The 23,182-nt window shown below is 32.3% G+C and overlaps 7 protein-coding genes and 2 pseudogenes across 9 annotated transcripts, besides 7 other annotated features; 4 read left to right on the top strand and 5 right to left on the bottom strand.

The window, feature by feature from the left end:
* Nucleotides 1-8,609: part of a mobile genetic element that runs on past the window's edge.
* TVAGG3_0193260 (KilA, N-terminal/APSES-type HTH, DNA-binding family) lies at nt 83-907 on the top strand (the record flags this gene model as incomplete). The annotated part of the gene is made up of 1 exon (XM_051226059.1): nt 83-907. One exon carries the CDS (start codon nt 83-85, stop codon nt 905-907), a length of 825 nt encoding a protein of 274 aa, XP_051111045.1.
* TVAGG3_0193250 (uncharacterized protein) lies at nt 942-1,355 on the top strand (the record flags this gene model as incomplete). Its single annotated transcript, XM_051226058.1, has 1 exon — nt 942-1,355. One exon carries the CDS (start codon nt 942-944, stop codon nt 1,353-1,355), a length of 414 nt encoding a protein of 137 aa, XP_051111044.1.
* Nucleotides 1,373-2,068, bottom strand: TVAGG3_0193240 (protein of unknown function, DUF4106 family; the record flags this gene model as incomplete). The annotated part of the gene is made up of 1 exon (XM_051226057.1): nt 1,373-2,068. One exon carries the CDS (start codon nt 2,066-2,068, stop codon nt 1,373-1,375), a length of 696 nt encoding a protein of 231 aa, XP_051111043.1.
* Nucleotides 2,286-2,733, top strand: TVAGG3_0193230 (annotated as a pseudogene). The gene has a single exon. A coding segment is annotated over exon 1 (448 nt).
* TVAGG3_0193220 (uncharacterized protein) lies at nt 3,828-4,640 on the bottom strand (the record flags this gene model as incomplete). The annotated part of the gene is made up of 1 exon (XM_051226056.1): nt 3,828-4,640. A coding segment is annotated over one exon (813 nt), but the record flags the coding sequence as incomplete, so codon positions are not given.
* Nucleotides 6,149-6,684, bottom strand: TVAGG3_0193210 (annotated as a pseudogene). Its single transcript has one exon. A coding segment is annotated over exon 1 (536 nt).
* Nucleotides 8,610-8,695: 86 nt separating the features above from the next.
* Nucleotides 8,696-9,400, bottom strand: TVAGG3_0193190 (protein of unknown function, DUF4106 family; the record flags this gene model as incomplete). Its single annotated transcript, XM_051226055.1, has 1 exon — nt 8,696-9,400. One exon carries the CDS (start codon nt 9,398-9,400, stop codon nt 8,696-8,698), a length of 705 nt encoding a protein of 234 aa, XP_051111041.1.
* A 1,764-nt stretch (nt 9,401-11,164) lies between these two features.
* Nucleotides 11,165-11,916, bottom strand: TVAGG3_0193180 (protein of unknown function, DUF4106 family; the record flags this gene model as incomplete). Its single annotated transcript, XM_051226054.1, has 1 exon — nt 11,165-11,916. A coding segment is annotated over one exon (752 nt), but the record flags the coding sequence as incomplete, so codon positions are not given.
* A 621-nt stretch (nt 11,917-12,537) lies between these two features.
* Nucleotides 12,538-12,647: a mobile genetic element.
* Nucleotides 12,538-12,647: a terminal%2Cinverted (terminal inverted repeat of MuDR-N3_TV transposon ID:TVAGG3_0193170).
* A 29-nt stretch (nt 12,648-12,676) lies between these two features.
* TVAGG3_0193160 (uncharacterized protein) lies at nt 12,677-19,114 on the top strand (the record flags this gene model as incomplete). Its single annotated transcript, XM_001303074.1, has 1 exon — nt 12,677-19,114. One exon carries the CDS (start codon nt 12,677-12,679, stop codon nt 19,112-19,114), a length of 6,438 nt encoding a protein of 2,145 aa, XP_001303075.1.
* Nucleotides 19,115-20,868: 1,754 nt separating this feature from the next.
* Nucleotides 20,869-20,906: a mobile genetic element.
* Nucleotides 20,869-20,906: a terminal%2Cinverted (terminal inverted repeat of Banshee-A3 transposon ID:TVAGG3_0193150).
* A 1,179-nt stretch (nt 20,907-22,085) lies between these two features.
* Nucleotides 22,086-22,122: a mobile genetic element.
* Nucleotides 22,086-22,122: a terminal%2Cinverted (terminal inverted repeat of Banshee-A3 transposon ID:TVAGG3_0193140).
* Nucleotides 22,123-23,182: the final 1,060 nt, after the last annotated feature.

The following is a 23,182-nucleotide window of genomic DNA, read 5'->3' as shown; positions in this document are numbered from 1 at the left end:
TATTTTTGGTCTTTTATACAAGATAGAAAATAACGCTAATTTTATTTTTTTTTATTTTTTTATCCGGAATATAAAGACAGATATGTCAACAACAGAGAACACAACAACTGCTATCGTTCATGAAGCCATAAGTGAAGAATACGAGTACATACAGTTTAACAAACAGTTACGTCTCATTCGTTCGGTCAAAGATGACATGTACCAAATGCAAAGTATTTTGACAGCATGTTTTGCTCCAGATACTAAACACGCAGACGACTGGTTCAAAAACCAAAGCACACAAGAACTTTTGAGTGAAATTTCTCTAGACCGAGAATTCTCGGCCTTGCATAAAACACATGAAAATCGTAAAAATTTGCCAATAAATTTAAGAGGATATTATGTACATAGACTTCTTGTAAATGCTGTTGCAATGTGGGCTTCAGCTCGCTATTCATGGTATGTTTGTAAACTTCTTGACGAAATTCATAGACAAGAACGTGAAGAGATGGAAAAGAAACTTCAAGCAAAAGATGAAGTCATTGAAGCAAAAGACAAAAACATACAGAAAAGAATACCACGTTCGGTACCAAAAGGAAAGGAAAAGAACTATAAGTATATGATTTACACTGAAGAGATGGAAAATGAAGAAGACAGAGATATGGTTATGTTGCATTTAGTCAGAAGAAACAACAAAAGCTTTTACGACCTTGCTAAGATTTACAAATCTGACAGAAATTGGTTCTATCGCGAAAACTTACCGATTTCAATGACACCGAATGAAGATGTTAAACAGATAGTTCAAGATACGTTACCTCAAACACACTATGATATGAAAGGTTGTACAATACTTACATTCAAAGAAGATTTGCCGCTACTGAAAGAAAAGATAACAGAGTATTTTGACAACTTCAAAGAGGAAGAGTAAATGAACCATTTATTTTTCAAGCTTGACACCAAAGATGGCTCATGTAGCTCTAGATGGTAAATTGGCTTGTCAAATCCTTCTGGCATTCCGAGTCCTTCCTTCTGGCATTCCGAGTCCTTCCTTCCAACTGGAAAAAAATTTCCCGACAACTGGAAAAAAATTTCCTTCCGACAGGCAAAATTTTTTCTGTTGTCCGTCCGTAAACCATTCAAATTTTCGAAAATTGAGAACTTTTTGGTCGAACTTCAGAAAAAGTTTTTCCTTCCGACAGGAAAAGTTTTTCCTTCTGGCAGGAAAAGTTCTTCCTTCCGACATTCCGAGTCCTTCCTTCCGACAGAAAAAGTTCTTCCATCCGACAGGACACAAACGAATGTCCGACGTACCACCAACCGAGTCCATTCCAAAGCCAGAAGAACCGACAGCCCCAGCACCACAACAGACTTACTAAGACTAAACATTTATTTTTCAAGCTTGACTTTTTACAATTTGAACTTTGTTCGCGTAGATATGAATTCTGAAAGAAGTATGAGGGTCTTGTATGACTTTGTACTTCTCCCAGAGTTCATGTCTGTCAAACTTACCTGCCATGGACTCTTTCATAAGTTCCATGAAATCGTCTTCGGACAATCCAGGGAAAAGTATGATATCAGTAAGTATTCTTTTAACATCCTTACTTAAACTCTTTGCTGTCTGTACACAAATGACAACTGAGATGTTAAAGTGTCTGAGCTTCTTGAGAATTCGACACATGTCTTGTTCTCTGTTCTTTAACAAAGGATGAGAAGCAAAGTCATCTAAGATAAGAAGACATCTGTGAGGGTAAGTCTTCCAATCGTAAGATTGCAATTTCTTCGAAATGTATTCTATCTCTTTCTGTTTGTTTCTGAAGTGTTTCTTCTCTAATATTCTCTGCATTTCCTCATTTGGGTCTTTAAACTTAGAATTGACATACTCATTTATAGCATTGTACTTCAAAACTCTTCTTTGGTACTTCTTTATCCAATCCAACAACTCAGAGTCTTTTATACATACTAACTTAGACTTTTTTATAATATCTTTGAACGAATTGACGGTTTGGTCAAATTGACCAGAAGTACTACAAATAACAACTAACTCATAGAATGGGTTCTTCTCATCTAGTTCTTGTTGTTGTGCAGCCATTTTAAGATAAGTGAAAGTCTTACCCGACCCAGGCGGTGCAATTAGACCTGTTATACCATTCTGAGCAAATAGGAACTTGTCATGTATGGGTTTTATCTGAGCATTTTCCAACTTCCTCTTGTTCTTATTTAAAACATTCTCAAATTTCTTGTCAATGTCAGCAAAACTTTTTTTCTAACATATTTTTAGAAAAATTAAAATTTTTATCTTTTTGAAAATGTCTAGCGATTTCGCTATCTATATTCGAGACAAGCTTTTGACAGCAAAACATCTGTCGACCATAAAATCTTACATAGTGTAAACAAGAAAGGGAATTTGTTCTAAAGTTCTGTTTCTGGGAATATGACAAGAACCATAAAACATTAGGCAGAGAAGTCTTTAAGTTTGTCAATGACAGACTTGTTGACAGAGATGACGCCGATTGGAAAGATGAAGTCCAACAAAAGTTCTTAGAATGCAAAGAAGACACATGCGCTGTTCTTGAAGATGAAATAGGAAACAGAATAGATGAGCTATTAAAGGACAAAGAACTTTTACAGAAATATGGTTCGGAGAAATTTGACATAACTCCACCAGAGAAGAAGAAGAAGAGAGAGAAGAAAGAAAAGAAAGTAGAAGAAGAGAAGAAAGAACCTGAACCAGAGAAAAAGAAATTTGACATGTAAAAATAAAATTTTATTTTTAGAACATTTCTGGGTCAATGTCAATGTTCTCTTCCTCTTTAGGAGCAAACACTGGCTTAGACTCTAAAATCTTTTTACCCAATTTACCTTGAACTTCAACTATCTTAGACTCATAATATTCATAGTCGTCTGTCTTCTTTGGTTCATAAGGTATAACAAGTTTGTATGCTTTGCCTTCTTTAAGGTTTGAGAACCTTCTGTCAAAATTTTCTTTGACTGTCAACATACCGTCAATGTCTAAGTCTTCAAATTTCGCACCATTTTTAGTCACAATAGCAAACTTAACTGGTTCGATGTTCCAAACTTTGTCAAATGTAGACTTTTCAAAATGGTAGAAGTAAACATTCAAATAAGCGAATGGAGCTAACTTATCTTTGACTTCTGTCATATATTTGTTGACTGAAATATATTTCGTCATCTTTTCTATCGGATAAAAAAATATTTTTTTTTAAAAACGTTTTAAAATGGTATGCCATATAGCTTCTTGAATTTGTTAAGAAATAGTCTAACGTATTTTCCATCTGTATCTCTAGCGTATACATAAGCATAGTCTGCCTTAGTAAAACATACTTGTAATTTTCTATAGTTTACGCCGGTATAAAAGTAGAAAGAGTCCTGTTCTTCGCTGTAGTAGTAAAACTCAAACGTATGCTTGCCATAGTCTGTAATTTCAATTGCTTCATCTTCTAGTTCGTCGACAAATTCGAATACTATATCTCCAAATTTGCTTTTTCTTATTGTTTTCAGAACCAGTGACCCAACGTAAGTTTTCAAGTCTATTGTCGTTTCTTATACGGTTTATATGGTCTACAAAAGGTAAATTGTTAGGATTCAGTATAAAATGAGTTGCAATGACAACATGTTTAAGATAGTGTTTTCCACCCATCTTCATATCAGCATATCCGTCATTTCGCTCCCATTCGCTTAAAACTCTTTTTGTCTTTTTGTTTCTGACTTCAAATGACTCACAACAGTGAATTTCATATTTCTCATCTAACAAACAAGTTTCCCAACGGTCTTCTCCAACAAACTCAGCGTACATTTCAAATAAAATAAAAAAAGATTTTTTTTAAAATTTACTCAGAAAAATTTTTCTTTGTATATACGCCGTTCTGTATGTCTAAAAGACTTTTGACATTTGCCAAGAATGTTCGTTTAGAAGCTGCCATATAACCATACTCTTGACAATATTGTTTATACGAGTCGTACAATGACCTTTCATCTAAACACTCAAAGTTAGTCTCATCTATAAACAGTTCATATACACTCTTGTTTGCTTCTAACAACGTTTGTCTTTCTTCGGTATGTGGAATTTGTCTTGGATTGAACTTTGAAATATCTAATGTCATGAAATATGAGAACAAGTGGTTGTAAAAGTTAGGTGTCAAAGTTTCTGCTAAGTCGTCAAAATATTCTGTATCTTGCATATGAGAATCTGACGTTCTGACAACTACATATCTTCTGTCAGAACTTTCTAACTTCATCGGAACAACATTGTTTGAAACCATGATGAAATTTGCAACATTTTCACAAACTCTTTGGTCTTTATATTTTCTTTCAACAACTCCAACTTTGTCTGTTATAAGACTCTTCAAAGCATCTGAGTTTAAAACCTTTGTTGTATCTATACTTTGAAGTTCGTTACATACTATAAGTTTCATATTCTCTATTGAAGAGTTAAATTTACCGCAGATGTTTTCTAAGTTTGTCATATTAGGGTTCGAATAGCCCTCTAACAGTTTGCACAAAATATCTGTAAAGAAAGTGTTCTTACCAGTTCCTTGTTTTCCAATTATAATGAGAGCAGTTTCATTTTTAGCACTTGGATGTTGTAAGATGTTTGCAAACCAACATAAGATATACTCATAGACTCTTTCGTTTCCATTGCATATAATTTCTTTGACATGGTCTAACCAAGCTTCTATAACATTTTCTTTCCATTCTACTTGTTCGTATTTATATCCAGTGAAGATAGAATAGAAGTTTGGAGATGGTGTATAGAACTTTATACCACGAACTGAAAAATCTTCTAACTTTGACAATAAGATATCCCAAGCATCTAACATCTTCATACCAACTTGTACGACTTTTATTTTCTTAAGTTTCTGTCTACATTCTTGTTCTGAAACTATGGTTGCTCTTGGTTTGTTAAAGACAACATCCCATTCTTTCATGACATAACATTCTGGGGCAGAGTCGACATAAATGACTAAACGTTTCAAATTCTCGACTGCTTTGTTATAGTCTCTAAATGGACACATATTTTCTGAACGCTTGGAAGTCATAAAAATCTGAAACGTCTATTCTGTACATTTTTATAAAAATAAAAAAAATATTTTTTTATTCTTGACTTTGTTGTTGCATTTGTTCCATTTGTTGCATTTGTTGTTCTTGAGCTATTTGTTGTTGAAGTTGTTCTTGTAGTACAATACTTTCACCAGTTGCATCTTCCAATTCGAAACTTTCTGCCGTCATTGACAAATACATAGGACATAAAAGTTTTAACAGGAACAAAGTTTGCGTCAACTAAGGTTAAGTTTATGTTTGCTAAAGTGTTTGAGTTTACTAAAGCTGAAAACTCTGCATTCGAATGAACAATAGGCAAACCAGCAGAGAAAGTGTTGTTTATACGCATGAGTATCTTTTGGTCATAGTAGTTTCTGTCGACATTCGAATAGCACTTTGAACCTAAGTTTGAAACAATATATAAAATAGGTGTACTTAAAGTCAATGGAACAGACATTCCTTGTATGACACCTTTTCCTGTTATAGGAAACTGTTGGTAGTAAAAACCAGATATAAGTTTTGTATTATAGCTCATATCGTTTATACTAAACTCAGTCGGACATCCAAACATAATGAAACCTGCTCTAGTTGCAGCAGCACATGTTACATCCGTCCTTAAAGTATTAAATAAGTCAACAAAACCTGTTGGTGGTATATCTGAGTAAGTATCTTCAAAGAAGTATTTTTTACCATTCACAACAACAAAGTCTTCTGGTGTCAAAAGAGCAAAACAGGCTTTAGTCGTCATCGTGTTTAAGGTCAGTTTACAATATCGTCCTTGAGGACTTTGTAAGTTTGTTGTTATAGAATTATATGACTCAGGGTTTTTAGTCGTAATAGTATAAACCACTATGTCTTCTGCCATTTACATATATTTAAAAGTTTTCTGAAAGTGGAGAAGAACTTCATCTAAACTTTCACATGGCGTTTCTTGAAGTTCTCTGTCTAAGAAGTTCAAATATTTTGTAAAGACATAGAACTTTCCTTTGTCTACACGAACAAACAAAACAGGGTCTTTCATATCGTTCAAAAGCGTGTAAAGTCCTTTAAATGAAATAAAGTCTATATTGTTTTTCTTCAAACATCTTTCAAGAAGTTTTGACATTTTTACTTAGCAAACAAACTTTAATGAAATGTTGTGGTCGTCAAATATTTTTATGACGTCTGGGAAACTAATTTTAAGTTCAACGTTTCACCTCCTTTCATAACGTATATCTTGTCAATGACATTGTATGAAACACCACAGCAAGCAATGTCGGGTTCTATTTCTTTGATGTTTATATCGTCTGCCTCTGTCAAAAGTTTCAATAGTTCTTTCAAAATTTCATGAGGTGCGATGACATATGAGTTCACTTTTACAGGGTTGTGCTCAACCAAGTTTAACATTATACCCAAAGCCTGACAAATCTTCTCCTGAGTTTTAAGTTTGTCTTTAAGTTGTTGGTAGTCATTTCGAATATCTGCAACAGAACTTAAGTCTCTGCTAACTTCAGGATATGTTGGTTGTTCTTTTACAGGAACTATTGTTATACCATCTTCGTCTTCGTATGGTTTCCCCACTTCAACATCTCTTTCTTTGACATTGACAACAACACTTTGACTGTTTGTTTGAGTTGGTGAATTTAACTTCACATCTGCCACCGCCATTAAACCTTTTGAAACACTTACGCTTCTATTTTTCGGAAATGACATTTTACTAAGAATAAAAAGATGGACGTATTTGAGTATCTCTTTGAATTGAAGCAAAACAAAGTTTACACACACAAACAGTACAAGTTCATTGACAGAATAGTTCTTTACACAAACAATGGAAAATGTTATAGAATAGCAATATTTGCTGAACCAAAATATTTTCATAAAGCAAAGAAAGTTGGTATAACTGAAATGGTGAAAGTTCTTGACGTTGACAAAAATATAACAACAAAACTGACCGATATTTCTAAAGGAAAGTTTATAATACAATATTATATCAAAACTGGCGTACTGTCAATATTTGACGGAGAGAAGTCAGTTCAAGAACAACTTACTGACCTGCTGCCAAAATCTGCTCGATGGAAGCTGTCGTTATGCCAATCTGAGGAGCCCCAGCAGGTTTCATCGAACGAATCTTCAAAAGAGCATCTTCCGTGAAAAGTGCTATTGGTTTTGTAAACTTCTTTGCTCTCAGTTCATCTGGACCGTCTCTGTCACCAGTATATTGTATTGAACTGTACAACAGTTTGAAATACCACCCATAAAGTCTTCTGAGTCAGCAAATGGAATGCCAAGCCAAAAGTTTGAACGGTCTCCATTTGTATATTGAGTTTTTGACCTCCTGTATGAGTCCATACTTTCACATATGGCATAATAGAACTTTGCATTTCAGGGTTTTATGGTTGTTGTGAAGTTTTGTTAAAGTTCATAGCATCTAATGTCAAGTTGTATGACCTCATATCCTCAACTGTAGAATATTCTTCTCTTGGATAGTATTTGCCATCTATGTTTATATGTATTAATACCAGGGTTGTAGAAGCAAGAAAGTATCTTATAGTTCGTCTGAACAGTACAAACATAGTATCTGCATGTTTCATTGCAGTTGTTAAAGCAATATCTGTTCTTGCACCTGGGTCAGCACTTTGGTTTCCAACTTCACCTGCAAAGTCTTTGACAGATATTTGGTGTATAGGGAACATAAGTGGAACTGCAATATATTTGGCAGCTAAAGCATTTGAAATATCTGGGTCCAACATATAGACTGCAAGTCTGCTTTCTATTCTCTTGCATTCAAATTTTTCGCATGTGAACTTAACTGGGTCCCAAGCATCTCCAGCAGCATTGAAATAATAGTTTACTTCAGTGTTGAGGTTTGAGAAACCAAAGTCTAAGTCAACTTTGTTTTTGCAAAAGTCGGCGAATGACGTTTTATTTGTTCCCACTACGTCTGTAAGAGTGAATGGGTCTTGCGTTGGTGCAATGACTAAGTTATTTTTGCTTGGAGTAAGTTCGATAGAAATTTTTCCTGCCCAGTTTGGCAAGTATCTTAAAAACCTGAAGATGAGGAAAGATGACAAAGGAACTCTAAGTTTCAGTTTTACTTTGGTTACTGCTGCTGCAGTTTGTCCAGAAAGGTTAACATAAACTCCTGGAACGTTAGGGTCAAGTCTTCTTATTTTCTCAATGGTGGCATACTGGTCTGTTTGTTCTCTAGCTTGTGGTTGTACTGAGTTTCTCAAAGCGAACCATTCATAGTTTGCCCATGTTACTGTTTGAACTAAGTCAGAGTTAGAATATATCTTATATCCCATGAAAACTTCTGGAGCATATTGGTATCCGACATAGAAAATTCCATTGCAACCTTTCTTGTCAGACAACTTGGCAGAAGGTTTTATTTCAATGTCTTGTTCCACGTATAAGAAAGAGTTGTCAATAGAAATTATATGAAACCTGTCGCAAGCAATATCTACTGTTGTTGAAGAACCTTCTCCAAACTCACCTACGTTTCCATAAGAAACAGCAGTTGTATATTCGTAAGTTCCAGGAACTATTTCTGACCTTCTAATGGCATTGTCGCATTCGTTATACCATTCGGAAACATTTCCATTCATAGCATCCAAAACTGTTGGCGTTATATTCTGAGCGGCGTACATTTCATATGAGTAAAAATATAGAATAGTTGGATTTATATGTCATAATAGAACCCACGTGGACCAAGCTTTACTTTCTTCCTGACTGAGTTTTTAACTCTTCTTTTTCCTTCATTGCCCTCTGCTTGAAGTTGTTGCATCTTTGCATTATGTTCATCTAGTATGTTGCAAATTTCCCATGTCCTTTTTGCCTTTTGGCTCTGGTCGCCCATCTCAGGTAACCTATATCCTAGAAAGAGTTTGTCATAGTCTGTATTTGAGTCTTCGCGTATTGTTTGCATGACTCTTTCCTGAGTTTCCGGTTCAAGCTCTTCAAACAGTGCCTGTCCATATGGAATATGCTCGTTTCCAAATATATGTTTTTGTAGCCATTCTGGTTTTCTTTCCATGTTACCAACTATATCTTTTGTGAATGGGAAAGCTTTTACCCAATCTTTCAGTCTTGCGTCGTTTATTTCTGTAGTTGGTTTTATTTTGTCAAGGAACATGTTTTTTACATATTTGGTACTGTCCATTTGTTTTCTTAAATATTCATCCCTTCTCAGTTCATTGTCTGCAAAGTAAGTTTTTATGACATTTTGTAAACTTTCATTTGCAAGGTCATGTACAATAGGTTCTCTTCCTTCGCTCTCCCTAACTTTCTTTCTAAACTCTTCACCAAATATACCATCTCTATGGTTCTGTGTAGTTCTTTGAGATAAATGTTCTAGAACGTCAGGTGTTATATTTCCATCAGCCATGTTCATTTCATACTGGTCCAAAATATCTGCATGTTCATATCTTTCAATGCATTAAAGCCGCGCTTAAAATACCAGCTATATCTCGTTCACCATTGACTTCCATTGCGTCTACAACTTCTTGGAATTGTGGTTGTAAGTTTATGAACCACCTATCTGGATTAGCTTTATGACCCCATCTCATTGTAGTTCCATCGTCTGCAGAAACAAAAGTAGGTTTGTTTCCATCTTGGTTAGGTTCTGAATGAACTTTAAACAATGTTTCATTTCTATATGTTTTCTTGAAATTTAACCTTTTATTTTCACCGAGTTCATCCAAAGATTGAACGTTAAATGCTCGTAAGTAAAAAGGGTTGTTGTATTTGTGTACATTTTCTTTCAGTACTTCCATTCTATGCTGAATATTTTCATCTGGTGTTGGAGTCTTTTGTATGTCGGCAAACATTTTTCGATATTCTTCTACTATGTCAGCCGAATTTTTTTTAGACTCTTGGAATATTCCATATTCTCCGCATACTCTTGTTGAGGGTCAAGATTTTTCGGCTGTTCCAAATCTTCATCTAGTTCTGTGAAGTTAGTTTCCAAAGGAAGGACTTGTTCGTTTCCTTCAGGCTCTTCTAGCTGTTGTTGCTGAACTATTTCTTCCATTCTGGTTGTATCTGAACTTCTTCCTGTGGAGTTTCTTGTACCTCATCTGCTGGCATTTCATATATTCCGAGACCGTTTTTCAACAATTTCCCTATCTACGTCATCCGCATTCATAAGCTTTTGTTCTTTCGTTCCGTCTCTATTTTTTACGCGTTTCATGACGAAAGTTGAATTGTCATTTAGCTCTGACATCAAATATCTCGGAGTAAATTCATCCATGTCATTTGGATGATATGCTATTAAATCATATCCCTTAGCGAGCTTGTATTTTCCAGGTTTGAGATTATATCCGTTTTGGTGCTGAGCCATAAAGCTAAATAGGTTCGGGTCAGTATTTCCATCCTTGAACTTTCCAATAGCTTCTTTATATCTGTCACTAAAGTCAATACTATCTGGGAAACCACACTCTTCTTTAAGCATTTTTAAGAATTCTTGGTTTCCTTGTTCTCTACTTCTTTTATGTCCTTGCTCTGTTTGTGGTTGTTGTTGTGCAGGGTTTTGAACTGTTGGTTGCTGTGCTGGTTGTTGTGTTGGTTGTTGTGCTGGTTGTGGAGGTGGTTGTTGTGCTGGTTGTTGTGTTGGTTGTTGTGTTGGTTGTTGTGTTGGTTTTGTGCATGCCTGTGTCTGTGTCCATGTGACGATGTAAATGTTTTAGGTAGTCCTGGTGCAGGTGCTTCTCTTGGAGGGTTTGGTGGTATATAAGTTCCACCAGCTGGCACATATGTTCCATCTGCAGCGTAATGTCCTACCTGACTTTTCGTTCTTAAGAAAGCATTTACTAGGTCTGTTTTGGTCTGTTGTAACTCTTTTTCTTGACTTTTCACAACAGTTGCTCTAACGGCGTCATAGGCACTTTGAACTGCCTGTCTCGTTGCTGCGTCTGTTATTTTCGTCATATTTTGTGCTACTTCTTTTAACTCTTTGTCGAAACCTTCAGACTTCAGTTTCTTTCCAGATGAGAAATCGTTCACTTGTTTCACCTTACTATGAAGAGCTTCGAAGGCGTTCTTAAAGTCAGCATTTGTTAAAGCTTCATTTGAACTGTCTTCATCCGCTTGTATTTTTGTCCTTATTGACCCTATGAGTTGGGCTGCTTTAGCGTTGGCTTGGGCATCTAACCAGTCATTGTTAGCTTTTATATACTCTGCGCTTTTCATTGCCTTTTGCATAGCCGCGTCGTTATTTTTACTTTCTTGTGCTAAGTTTTCATACTGTACGGTTTGGTTTTGCAACTGTAAAAGTTTTTCTGCCTTTACATTTGCTTCAACTTCCTTTTTATACTCATCGCTATCCATATATGTCTTCAGGGCTTTTTGTTTTATCTCTTCATCTTTCAGTATTTTATATTGAGTAGTATGGTTTTTCAAATTTATGACATCTTGTTCCATTTTTGCTACTTCTGTTGCTTTTTCTGACACTTTTTTCGCATATTCCTCTGTACTTAGTTCTTTCAGTTGTTCTTCTTTCTTCTTTTTCTCTACGTTTAACTCATTGAGTTTCTTTGTGTGTCTGTCATATTCTAGTTTCTTTTCGTTTTCACTTATTTGCTTCTGTATGTCTATGTTTGACTTTTTGACATCTGTTATTTGATTTTTGAGTGAACTCAAATTCATTTGACTTTGAGGGTTATATGCTGTTCCGTCTGCAGCTCCACCATAGCCTGCCATTTTCGCTAAAAGTGCCGCTCTTAAACCTCCACTCTGTGCACCAACAACTCGGTTTAAAAGCATAGGATTGCTTGACATTTGTTGCAACATAGTGGGGTCATTCAGCATTTGTTGTTGCAACTGTTGTTGTGGTGTTAGTCTTACTATTGGATGTTTCAATGCTCTCTTCCTCTTACGTATATTCTTACGTAGCTTACGTGGCATTTTAAGTGAAGTTAAAAAGCGGTTTTTGACAGATGTTTATATGACACTTTTTGTTCAGCACAAAAAACTACTCGGTCAAAGTGTTGTCAGTTTTGTAAAATGACCGTCCTATCTCCGTGCCTATGACGAAGAAATCATGAAAATTCAAGAGGGTAGAAAAGAGGTTAGAAAAGAGGTTATATCTAACCTTCTACCCTAAACATTATTTTGTCTGATTTACACTCATTGTCTATGTTTTGTTGAACTTCTTCATCTAATTTCTCATGAACTTTCTTGTCTATGTTTTGTAAAGACTTTGTAAAGTTCTTCATCGTAAAGACTTTGTAAAGACTTTCTTGTCTATGTTTTGTAAAGACTTCTTCGTAAAGACTTTGTAAAGACTTTGTAAAGACTTCTTTGTAAATGTTTTGTCAAGACTTCTTCGTAAAGACTTTGTTGAGACTTCTTCGTAAAGACTTTGTTGAGACTTCATTTATACTAAACATCTTCGGGGGCTAGAAGGCACGAAGTGCCTGGAAGCCATCCCCCAAGAAAAAAAAACTTCATTATACTCATTCATCCTCAGGGCTAGAAGGCACGAAGTGCCTGGAAGCCCCATCCCTTTTTTTTTTTTTTTTTTTTTTACCAATATCAGAATTGTCTTTACAGCCAAAATTTCGCTCGATAAAAGTCCATCCAATAGTGAGATAATTGAGCAACGAACATTTTTCCATATCACAAAAACCTCCGCCTCAAATTTGATCCAGACCATAAAGATCATATGAATGAACATGAAAAGCAAGACGAAATAATTGTTCACAATGACCAAATATTGCAGCAAGTTAAAACAGATTTCAAATTATTTCGTTCCGAAACTGATCCGATCAAAAAATCTCAAAATTTCAGCCTATTTCTTTCTTCATTCAACGAATTTCTCGCCAACGAAACTGATCACGAAACTCTAATACAGTATATTCAAAAATATTGCAACTCAATAGCAGATTATTCAACTTCAATCAGAGAAGAATTACCAATATTCATTCAAACGATGCATATATTAGAAGTCATTGCAGAAGTATGTCCAATGGATGAATTTATCCAACTTTATATTTCGTATTCAGTCACTTCGTTTCATTTCGTCGACAAATTTCAAATATCAACTAAAACCATTAGTGATTTACTTCATACCATTTTCAACACAGAAGTACTTTTTAATCCATTTTGTGTTTACAACGGAATTGACATTTTATTTTACAATTCTTTTGTTGGAAATGAGAACAAAGACCTTATTTCAACATTTTCTGCCAACAACATACCTCAAATGATCAACCAAAACCTCTCACATTACATTAATTACGAATATTTTATCACAAAAGTCACAGACATTGCTTGTTCCCACATTATACAGGAAAAGTACATCAAAGATAGCTGTCTCTTTGTTGCGAGAGTGATAAAATACATTTCAATGAAGAACCACGACTGTATCAAGTTTTTCGTAACTCACGACGGTTTTGTCACTTTTGATTTAATGTTGGCCAACTCAAAAATCGAAGACAAGATCGATATCTTCACAGAACTTCTCGAAATAGACAACTCCGACGCTTCAAAACCTCCAAATTTAGACACAATTTTCCACATCAAATTGTTGTTCGACAACCAGCCTGAAAACCAAAGAAATTTCTTCAAATTGCTCATCCAGACAATTGACAAGTTCCCGAATTCTGCCGAGGAAATCGATAAAAAGACAAAACTCACAAGTTGGATGTCATTCTTCGATTTGAACTTGGCAATAGAACTGATTGAGAAAATTTCTGTCAGTTCACCTTTGTTTGTCAAAAATATTTTGCCATATTTGTTCAGAAAATTGATTGGTGAAGAAAAAGATGTTACAAAATTTGACAAAGTACTGAAAATATTTTCTGAACAAATCAAAAACGGTTATTTAGATATCAGTTCACTTTTGGACATTGGCTTTTTACAAATTTTCATTTTCTCTCTCGAAAAAGAAAAGCTTGTCAAATTATTGTCAAACAGCGACAATTTGAGTGACATTTTGATTTCGTTTTTCAAGTCAGAGGAGAGTCTGAGTTTTAGAAAGCAAATTTTGAAAGTTTTCTGCGAAATTTTGGAAATTGACAGAAATCTGACAGTTATCGTCCATTGTTTATCATCTTTTATATCAGTTTCTCCTGATTCAGAGAGTTTGCAGATTATCATGGATTTGGTCGACAAAATTCCGTCACTTTTATTTATTTTTGACAATTCCTTTTTGAAAAATACAAAAATTTGTGACAGATTCTGCCATTTTTCATTGAATTGGCTCTGCCAAATGTTTTTAAATCAGAAAATAACAGAAAATGAATTTCTGACAACTTTATCGTTTTTGACAAGTAAAGTTCATTATGTCAAAGTTGACAAAATGATTGAGAAACTTTTAGAAGAAGACAAACTGAAGTTAAATGACGCAAATGTACTGAAAAATGCTGTTTTCGGGAGAGATTTAGAAAGAAACTTAGTGATGATTCATCCTCTTTGCAGGTTTCTGAAGGAAATTCCAATTAATTTGCATCCGTATTCGAAAGCTGTTTTCGGACAATATTTAGACACAGAGAAACTAATCAAGAGACATGATATTTATAACCAATTTGTATCAAACGAAAAATTTAACAAAATATTGGATAATTTTGATCAAATAGAAAATGACTTGCAAATCAATGAAAATTTCGATAATTCTCCTTTGATTTATTTGGACTTTAATTCGAAAATTTCTGTCACTGGGACTTTTTCATTGATTTCGTTTTGGTTCAAGAAAGTTTTGATATCAAACGGGCCATTTTTCGAAGCAAAGAATGTGAAACTTTCTTTCGAAAATGATAATTTGATTTGTGGGGCAAATGATCAAAAAATGACTTACAAAATATTGCCAGAAAAATGGAATTTCGTTTGTATCCAGATAGAGCTTTACGCACTCAAAATAAATATCAACAGAATTTCAACAGTTTTCAGTTTACTCAAAATGGATACAAATTTCGCTTTCTGTCACTTTTTAACAGAAAATTCAAAAGTTTACATTTCTCCAATAATCAAATTATCAAATCACAACATCAATGATGTCAAAACACTGATATCTAATGGTCCATTCCACAAGAATCAATCAAAAGATTTTGTTCATCTGAATTCTTGGAATTATTTCGACCACAAATTCGTTTTCAATGATAGTTACAAAGCAAAAAATTTTGTAACACAAAACTATTTCGTTACTTTTCATCAAAATTCGTTTATTATTCCTTATTATTCATTATGTTCCCATTTTTTGGATTTCGAAAAGTTTAAATTCGTGTTTGACAAAATTGAGAACTTTACAAACACTCAGAAAACAAAAATTTTGACAAAATTGATATTAATTTTCAAAATCAATGATTCGAAGCAGAAACAATTCATTTTTTACTTGTCAAAATTCAAAGATCTTTTTACAAATCCACAATTATCTGATTATTTAATTGATTCTCTTTCGAAAGTATTCAAAGGAAAAGTTTTGTTGGAGAATTTATTGAGAGAAAGTTTGCTGACGAAAGAAATCGTGATTTCCATTTTAAACAAAATAAGAAAAGAAGATTTCACAAAATTGTTTGAAGACTTTCTTTGTCAGATGATATTAGAAACAGAAGAAATCGTTTATCCGGTTCTTAAGAGAATATTTTATTTCTCGAGAATTCCGAAATTTGTTATTTGCGTCTTGAGAAGCGGTCACCAAATAAATTTGGAAAAAATTCAAATGTCAATTTTGAAAAATTTGACAGTTTTGGTGTCAGAAAATGAAAATTATTGTCATGTAATCACGAAATACTTGCAGTTCGAGCATCTACAGAATTTGTTTATTGAAACCGAATCAAAACAGAAGTGTTTTGAGATTTTTGTTTTGATCATGAAAATCCACTTAATTTTGAAGAATTTTTGCAAGTTTTCTCTGCAATTTTGTTTTTCTTTGACAAAATTAAAAGACATTCCGGAAGTTTGGACTGTTCTCATTGACTTACAAAACAAAAAACTCATTCCTCAAATTGCTTTGTTACATATGATTTGGGCGGTTTTTCTATCGTCTTTCTATTCAATTTCATTTTTAGGAGGAAAAGAAAATATCTGCGAAGAAAATGCAAGAATTGTTTTAAGTTTAATGCTGAAGAATATTTCTCATATTGCAGAATCAAATGATTGCTATTCTTTTATTGTTAATTGTTTCCCTTTAATTTTCCATTCGAAATCTTTGTTTGGAAACAAAACAATTGACGAAAAAGTAACAGTAGAAAGAAACAATTTCGAAAACTTTCCTGAGTTAAGAGATGAATTCTGGCAACCATTCATAAAAACAGTTAGAAACAATGATCAAAAAACAAACAAGGAAGAATTCCATCAAAAAGATGAAGAAAAACATAGAATTTTCATTGAAGAAAATGAAGAAAACAATGAATCTTTCACCGAAGAAAAGAAGAAAGCTGAAGAGAAAGAAAACACTACAAATGATTCTTTGATAAATTTGGATGGTCTGCAAAACGACATCCAAAACAGTTCTAATTTTGATTTAATGAACAACGAAACCACACAGGAAAATAATGAAATATTTTATTATAATGAGGATAAAACAGAGGAAACAAAAGATGTTTTCGAGTTTCTCAGCGAAATTGTTTCAAATTTGATTCTTGATTCGAATTTGGAAGTAAATTTCCAAAATTTCAACGCTATAAATGCAATTTCTTATGTTTCTGACCATCCTTTGATTACATTTCTCTCTTCTTTTGCTTTCAACGCAAAATTACCATCATGTGAAGTGATTTTGTCACTTTTATATAATCCACTTTTTTATGACAGCGAAATTGGAAATTCCATCAATTTGATACTGGACAAATCACTATTTACAAATGCAGAGAAAGCCGGAAAAGTGTTTGTGAAGCAAATCCTAATGTTTTATGATTATATTTTACACAAATCCGACTACTCGATAAATCCATACCAAATATTGAAAGAAATCATCGAATTGGCCGAAAAAATGAAGATCAAGACTTCTTTGGCAAATCAGTTCTCTCAAACTCTGCTTTCTTTCATTTCACAGAGTGAAGCAAAATCAATAGATTTGCTCTTATCCGTCTTGTTTACGAAGGAAGAAACATTAAAGAAAATTATCGAATTCTCGACAATAAAATCAAAATGGTTGGAAATTTTGTCAAAATTTGATAACCAAAAATCAAACATTTTGATTTCATTTGTCAAGAATTTCAGATTGAAAGACAAGAACAAAGAAATACTAAATGGTTACGAAATTTACGAAAATTCTCGTAATTCTTTGATTGAAAACTTTGTTAATTTTATAACAGAAAAAATGAAAATCATTTTGTCATCGAATTCGATTTCTCTTACGAAATCGAAGATATTATCAGAGATTTTGTTGTCATTTCTATCTACGACAAAACCAGACAACATCGAATACTGGACAGAAGAAATCAAATCCAAATCAATTATCTCTGAAAAAAGATTTTTGTCACAGTTTTCCATTTACAAGAAACAACCAAAATTTTATCTGAAAAACCACTTTGAAAGTGATTCAGATATATTAGAGTTTTTCAAGCGAAAAATCACTAAACCAGACAAATTCTGCAATTGTCTGGAAAGATTTTTCAATGAATTTTCCAAATCTTCTGTTTATTTCAACGTTTCTTTCCAGAGAAATTCGAAAGAAACTGATTCCGTAATCTTCTTTTTCCACAACGCTGTCATTTTACTTATTGGCTCTACTTTGGTTGATGACCGTTTAGTGTTTAATGACTATGATTTTTCTTTTGTTATGGAAGAAGTTTTTAACCACACTTTAGGAATCACTGCAAGATTTTTCTCTTCTGTTTTGTTGATGATTGAACAAAGACAAATTCTGTCTTTGATAAAATTCGAGAACTCGAAATCTTTCTCATTTTGGAGTTTGTCTTCTGGACATTTCACTATTAAATGCCACTCAGAAGATGATTTCCAAAGATCTTTGAAATACATCGATGATTTAAGTCAGTTTACAACTTCAGAAATTTTTGATATCGATAGGATTACGAATGATTTCAAGAACGGAAAGATCGATACAGAAGAATTTATATCTTTTTATAATCTACTGAATGAAAAATCATATTCCAATTCAAAAATTGATTTTGATGCCAAAAAATCTCAAAATTTGGATTACAAATACGAAATTGTTGAAAAATTACCAGAAAATGTCCCTAAAATTACTAAATTCAGTGAAGAAAAGAGAAATCTTTCCACAACTTCTCTACCTTATGTTTACCAAGTGACAAAGGAAAACTTTTCTTTTGAGGAAATCCGAAATTTCTTCAAAAAAGATAAATTTTCTGCAAAAATAAAAGATGATTCTTTAGTTATCGAATTTTGTGAAACAAAAGAAGTTGTGAGATGGCATGATTCCATTCTAAAACACTGGACGAACATCTTTATCGATGATGACTTTTGTTTTGTTACTTTCTCTTTCGATGAAATTTTAGTTTTCAGAGCAGTTTCAAAACATCAAAAACCGATGATTGTCAGAATTTGCCAGATACAAACAGAAAATGCAGATTTACTATGTTATGATAAAGATAACCTGATAATTGCATTAGCAAACGAAATATCAATTTCATTGATTTTCTTCCCTCTATGTGAAACAATTTTTAAGAAAAAAGTTGAAGAAAAAATTATTTCTCTCCACTTTTTGAGGTCAAATCTTTATGTTGTTTACAAACATTCAATAGAAGTTATTGATTATGAAGGAAGCACTTTGTACCAAATAAGTTTTCCTAATGAAATTACTTGCTCTAGTTTGTGCGGAGATCCGAAATCAGGCGGGTTAATAATAGGACACAAAACTCGCGAATTTTCTTTTGGTTTTGAAAACGAATTTCATCAATCGAAACTTTCGAATGACAAAGAGATAGTAGCTTTGGATTGCGATGAAGCAGGATCAATAGCAATCTGCCAGCTGAAGGATTCCAAATCAGTGGTTATTTCCTCTCAGTGTTTGGGAGGAAATTCAGATTTAATTTCCAAATCTGTTGACAAATGCTACATCTGCCATAAGCATTCGTCAGAGATTTGCCCATCATGCATGAGAGCATTATGCTCTAAATGCTTTGGAAGAGATTCAATTTGCCCATTATGCTTAGAGTATTCTCAAATTCAATCTCAAAAATAGTTTATATAAAATGTTATATCTTAAAAAGAAAGTTTTATATTTAAAATAAGAAACTTTTTCAAATTATTTTATTACCCAGATTTTCCTTACTTTTACCACTCCCCATGTAATTTCTGGGGAAAACGATAATTCATTTTTTTTATGGATGAATAGATCGTTTTCCTAGAAAGGACCTCATCTCTCTGGCTAAAAAGAGTGTCAGATCCTAAATAGGTTATTGATCTAGTGTACAAATCCAATAAAAAGCCTATTTTTTGGCTTTTTTGGTGCTCATTTTTTCGAAGATCTACATGAATATGGGGAAACCATCGGATTTTTTTGGTTAACCCACATCTTCATGTAATCTGGACTATCTTTCCTCGAAGGACCTCTTTACGGGTGTAAAAACTCATAAAGTTCTCAAAAGATTCATTCTCGATCTCCATGCTGAAAGAATTTACAATAAAAAAGAGATCTACGCATCAAACTACAGCCATAAATGAACTGAACCCCTAAAGCTCAGCTCTTAGTTTATCAAAAACGTCGAAATCCTTCTCATTGCAATCAAATTTTCTCAATAACTCATAAGAAAAATCGAATTTTGATTAAGCCGATGTTATAGGTATCACAAATACTACAAACTTGAGCAATATCGAAATTGCCAGCAAAAGTTTGAAATTGCATTGCTCATATTTGTTTTGTAAACTAAAAATCTGCTTATATTATTCATTAATTTTTTATATATTATTCATATACTTTAATAAAAACAATACTATTTCACCTTAAAAATGAATTTCATAAGTCAATATTATTTTTTTGAAAATGTATCAATTTTCGATTAAAACAACATGAGAATAAAATTTACCCAAAATTATTTTAAAAAATGGTTTTAAAAATTTACAATAGATGAAGAATAAGATTGCAAGAAGTTTTGAAGTTTAATTTTAAGAAAAAAAATTCGGATATTATTCATGGATCTAAGTAATCTGATATTTGAGTATCGGCACTATGCATAAAACATATATTTATAGTTTTTTTGGAGTTTTATGATTTTAAATATATTCAAATTTGGCAATCCAATCGATTTTTAAAAAATAGGTAAATAAAAATAGATTACATATGCAGCAGATTTAGAACATGAAACAAATCTTATAGTGACCCAAAAAAAAATTCATGATCCAAAAAAGAAAAAAATTGGATAAATGGGAATCAAACCTTGGCATAATGAATCATTATGTCGGATGTTTCCAGTACATTACACCGGCAGTTCGAAAAATACCCTTGGTGGTTCTATTTAATAGCTACTCCCAACGATAGGCGGTGTCCCCAGCTTTAGAGAGATGGTAAAAGTAAGGCAAATCTGGGTAAATCGCTTTCATTAGGAGAGAGGGTCAAAGTTGCTATTTGTCACTTTTCCACAAGAATATAATGGGGAAAAAGTTATCATATAGTTGATCTCATTCACTGAGGTGAGAGATGCATGTAGTGTAATTTGATAAACAGTGGGATTGCTGCTCTAAGTCTTAGGTTCGAGACACATTGGCTTCATTTTTCTCTTTTTTATTGACGTAAACTATTCAATTTTTGTGTTCTCCATTCAAATTTCAGAATTTTTTTTGCAGATTTCACGCTACATTCGAAGTTACCTTTTGTAACAACCACCACTGCCTACGAAAGACGAAAGTGTGTCACGATTTCACCCGGAAATCCGACGGTTGTTTAAGAGTAAGCACTTTTGGCACCTACTCCTTTCATTAGCGAAAAAAACCTTAATGTGTTGTAAACAGAAATTTATCAAAAGTGACACCTCAGAAAAGCTAAAATATTGAATTTTTGGAACTTTTGATAGAGCACGTTTTTAAATATTAATTAAAGTAAATGTATATTTTGTAAAGATTCTTTTTAATAAAAAAAATAAAATTTTGAAGAAGAACACAAAATCTTCTGAAAAATAATATCACATAAACTCATATTATTTTCTAATATATAACTATTTTCTATAAAAATCAAATTCAATGATCTTAAAAGCGAAGGATAAACCTCAAAATTTACGAATATAATGAGTGGGAATATAATGTTTATCTATCATAAAACCATATGAAATATCAATTTTTGCTTTACGCCTAATTTTTGACGACAATTAGCAAAAAATGTTAAATGTTAACACTCAGTCCATTTGAATATGAAAAATAAAATTGACTTTGATTAAATGTTTTTATTTATCATGCAATTCTTCTTGCGACCAAAGATTTGAATAAAAGTTCAAAAAATAAGATAGCTTAAAAATAATATACGGTAGTGTTTACTAATAGATGAATAGTATATAAATTCTATTAAAATGGATTTGATCCAAAAAATATAAAACCAAAAATAATTGTTATAATTTAAATGAAGAAGTAATTTAAAACGATTTTATTTATGATCAAATTTTATATATTTTTTTGGATCAAATCCATTTTAATAGAATTTTATATACTATTCATCTATTAGTAAACACTACCGTATATTATTTTTTTAAGCTATCTTATTTTTTGAACTTTTATTCAAATCTTTGGTCGCAAGAAGAATTGCATGATAAATAAAAACATTTAATCAAAGTCAATTTTATTTTTCATATTCAAATGGACTGAGTGTTAACATTTAACATTTTTTGCTAATTGTCGTCAAAAATTAGGCGTAAAGCAAAAATTGATATTTCATATGGTTTTATGATAGATAAGCATTATATTCCAACTCATTATATTCGTAAATTTTGAGGTTTATCCTTCGCTTTTAAGATCATTGAATTTGATTTTTATAGAAAATAGTTATATATTAGAAAATAATATGAGTTTATGTGATATTATTTTTCAGAAGATTTCATTCTATATGCCTATGAAAAGTACTCTCAAAACTAACTTTTTCCTAATTATAATTAAATCTAGAATATTGTATTATGCTTAGTATTATTTCATTTTTCTCATTCAATTTAGAATTTACAAATGTCATAAAATTGAGAGCTGTCACTTTTGATGAATTTCTGTTTATTACAATGTTCTATTCAAAATCTTCAATCTGAATTCTGATTTCGTACAATTGATGCCATCAGATTAACGAATATTCTATCCCGATTTCAATAATCGTTATATATTCAAATAATTAAATTTTATAAATAACTTATGATATCCTAAATATATATACAATCAAAAACATTTTTGGACGGTGTGTGAAAATATTGATTTGAGAGTAACACTTTTATTTATCTTTCACTCTTATTTTTTACTATAATAATGTTGACATTTGTTAATATATTAATGTCATGATTTATTCTAACCTTATTTGACATGACGGTTACAAAAATTGATTAAATCAATTTGCTATTATTACTAATCAAAATTTATAACAGAATTTAGCATTTTTTTATATTTCAACATTTTAAATCATAAAGATTTCCAGTTGGAAACATCCACAATTATAATATCTGTTGATTTTTTTACTTGGATAATATAAGGTTATAACAACTTATCAAAATTTGTGACAACTTATTGAAAATAAAAGTAAAATAATGATAAACTTATTACTTGAGTTTAGGCCAAACAATTTTTTGATGTACGATTGAAATTTGTCAAATTAAATTCAATGCAATTTTCAGTTAGATACCTCAAAAAATATATTTCATAAAACATATCAACCTTTATGTATTAATCATTATGTACACTGATTATTTCATTTTAATTCAATTTTGACTGTCACATAATGATTTTGCTTTTTATCTCCTTTGGAAAAGGGTTATTCAACTGGGGAGCCGAAAAGTCAAATCGGAACTCAAACACGTACCAAAGATACACTTATGAAGATACTCAATTTAAGCCAATAAGAATTTTTTATGATTTTCAATATTTTAATAAAACGACTGATGATCCTCAAAGATGCACCACTGTAGGTCAAAACATTCACTGGAATGATACTGTTTATACATGTCAGGAAGATGATTTAATTACAAATGAGCAAATTCAAGCATATCAAACTACCTTTCAAAATGCCATCAACTATATTACAGATCTAGTTAAAGTTAACCCATATCAAAAACACATTACATTTCCTAAAAAT

This window comes from Trichomonas vaginalis, chromosome IV (assembly GCF_026262505.1).
Source record: "Trichomonas vaginalis G3 chromosome IV, whole genome shotgun sequence".
Classification (NCBI taxonomy): Eukaryota; Parabasalia; order Trichomonadida; family Trichomonadidae; genus Trichomonas; species Trichomonas vaginalis.
This window is presented reverse-complemented; position numbering and strand designations above follow the sequence as displayed.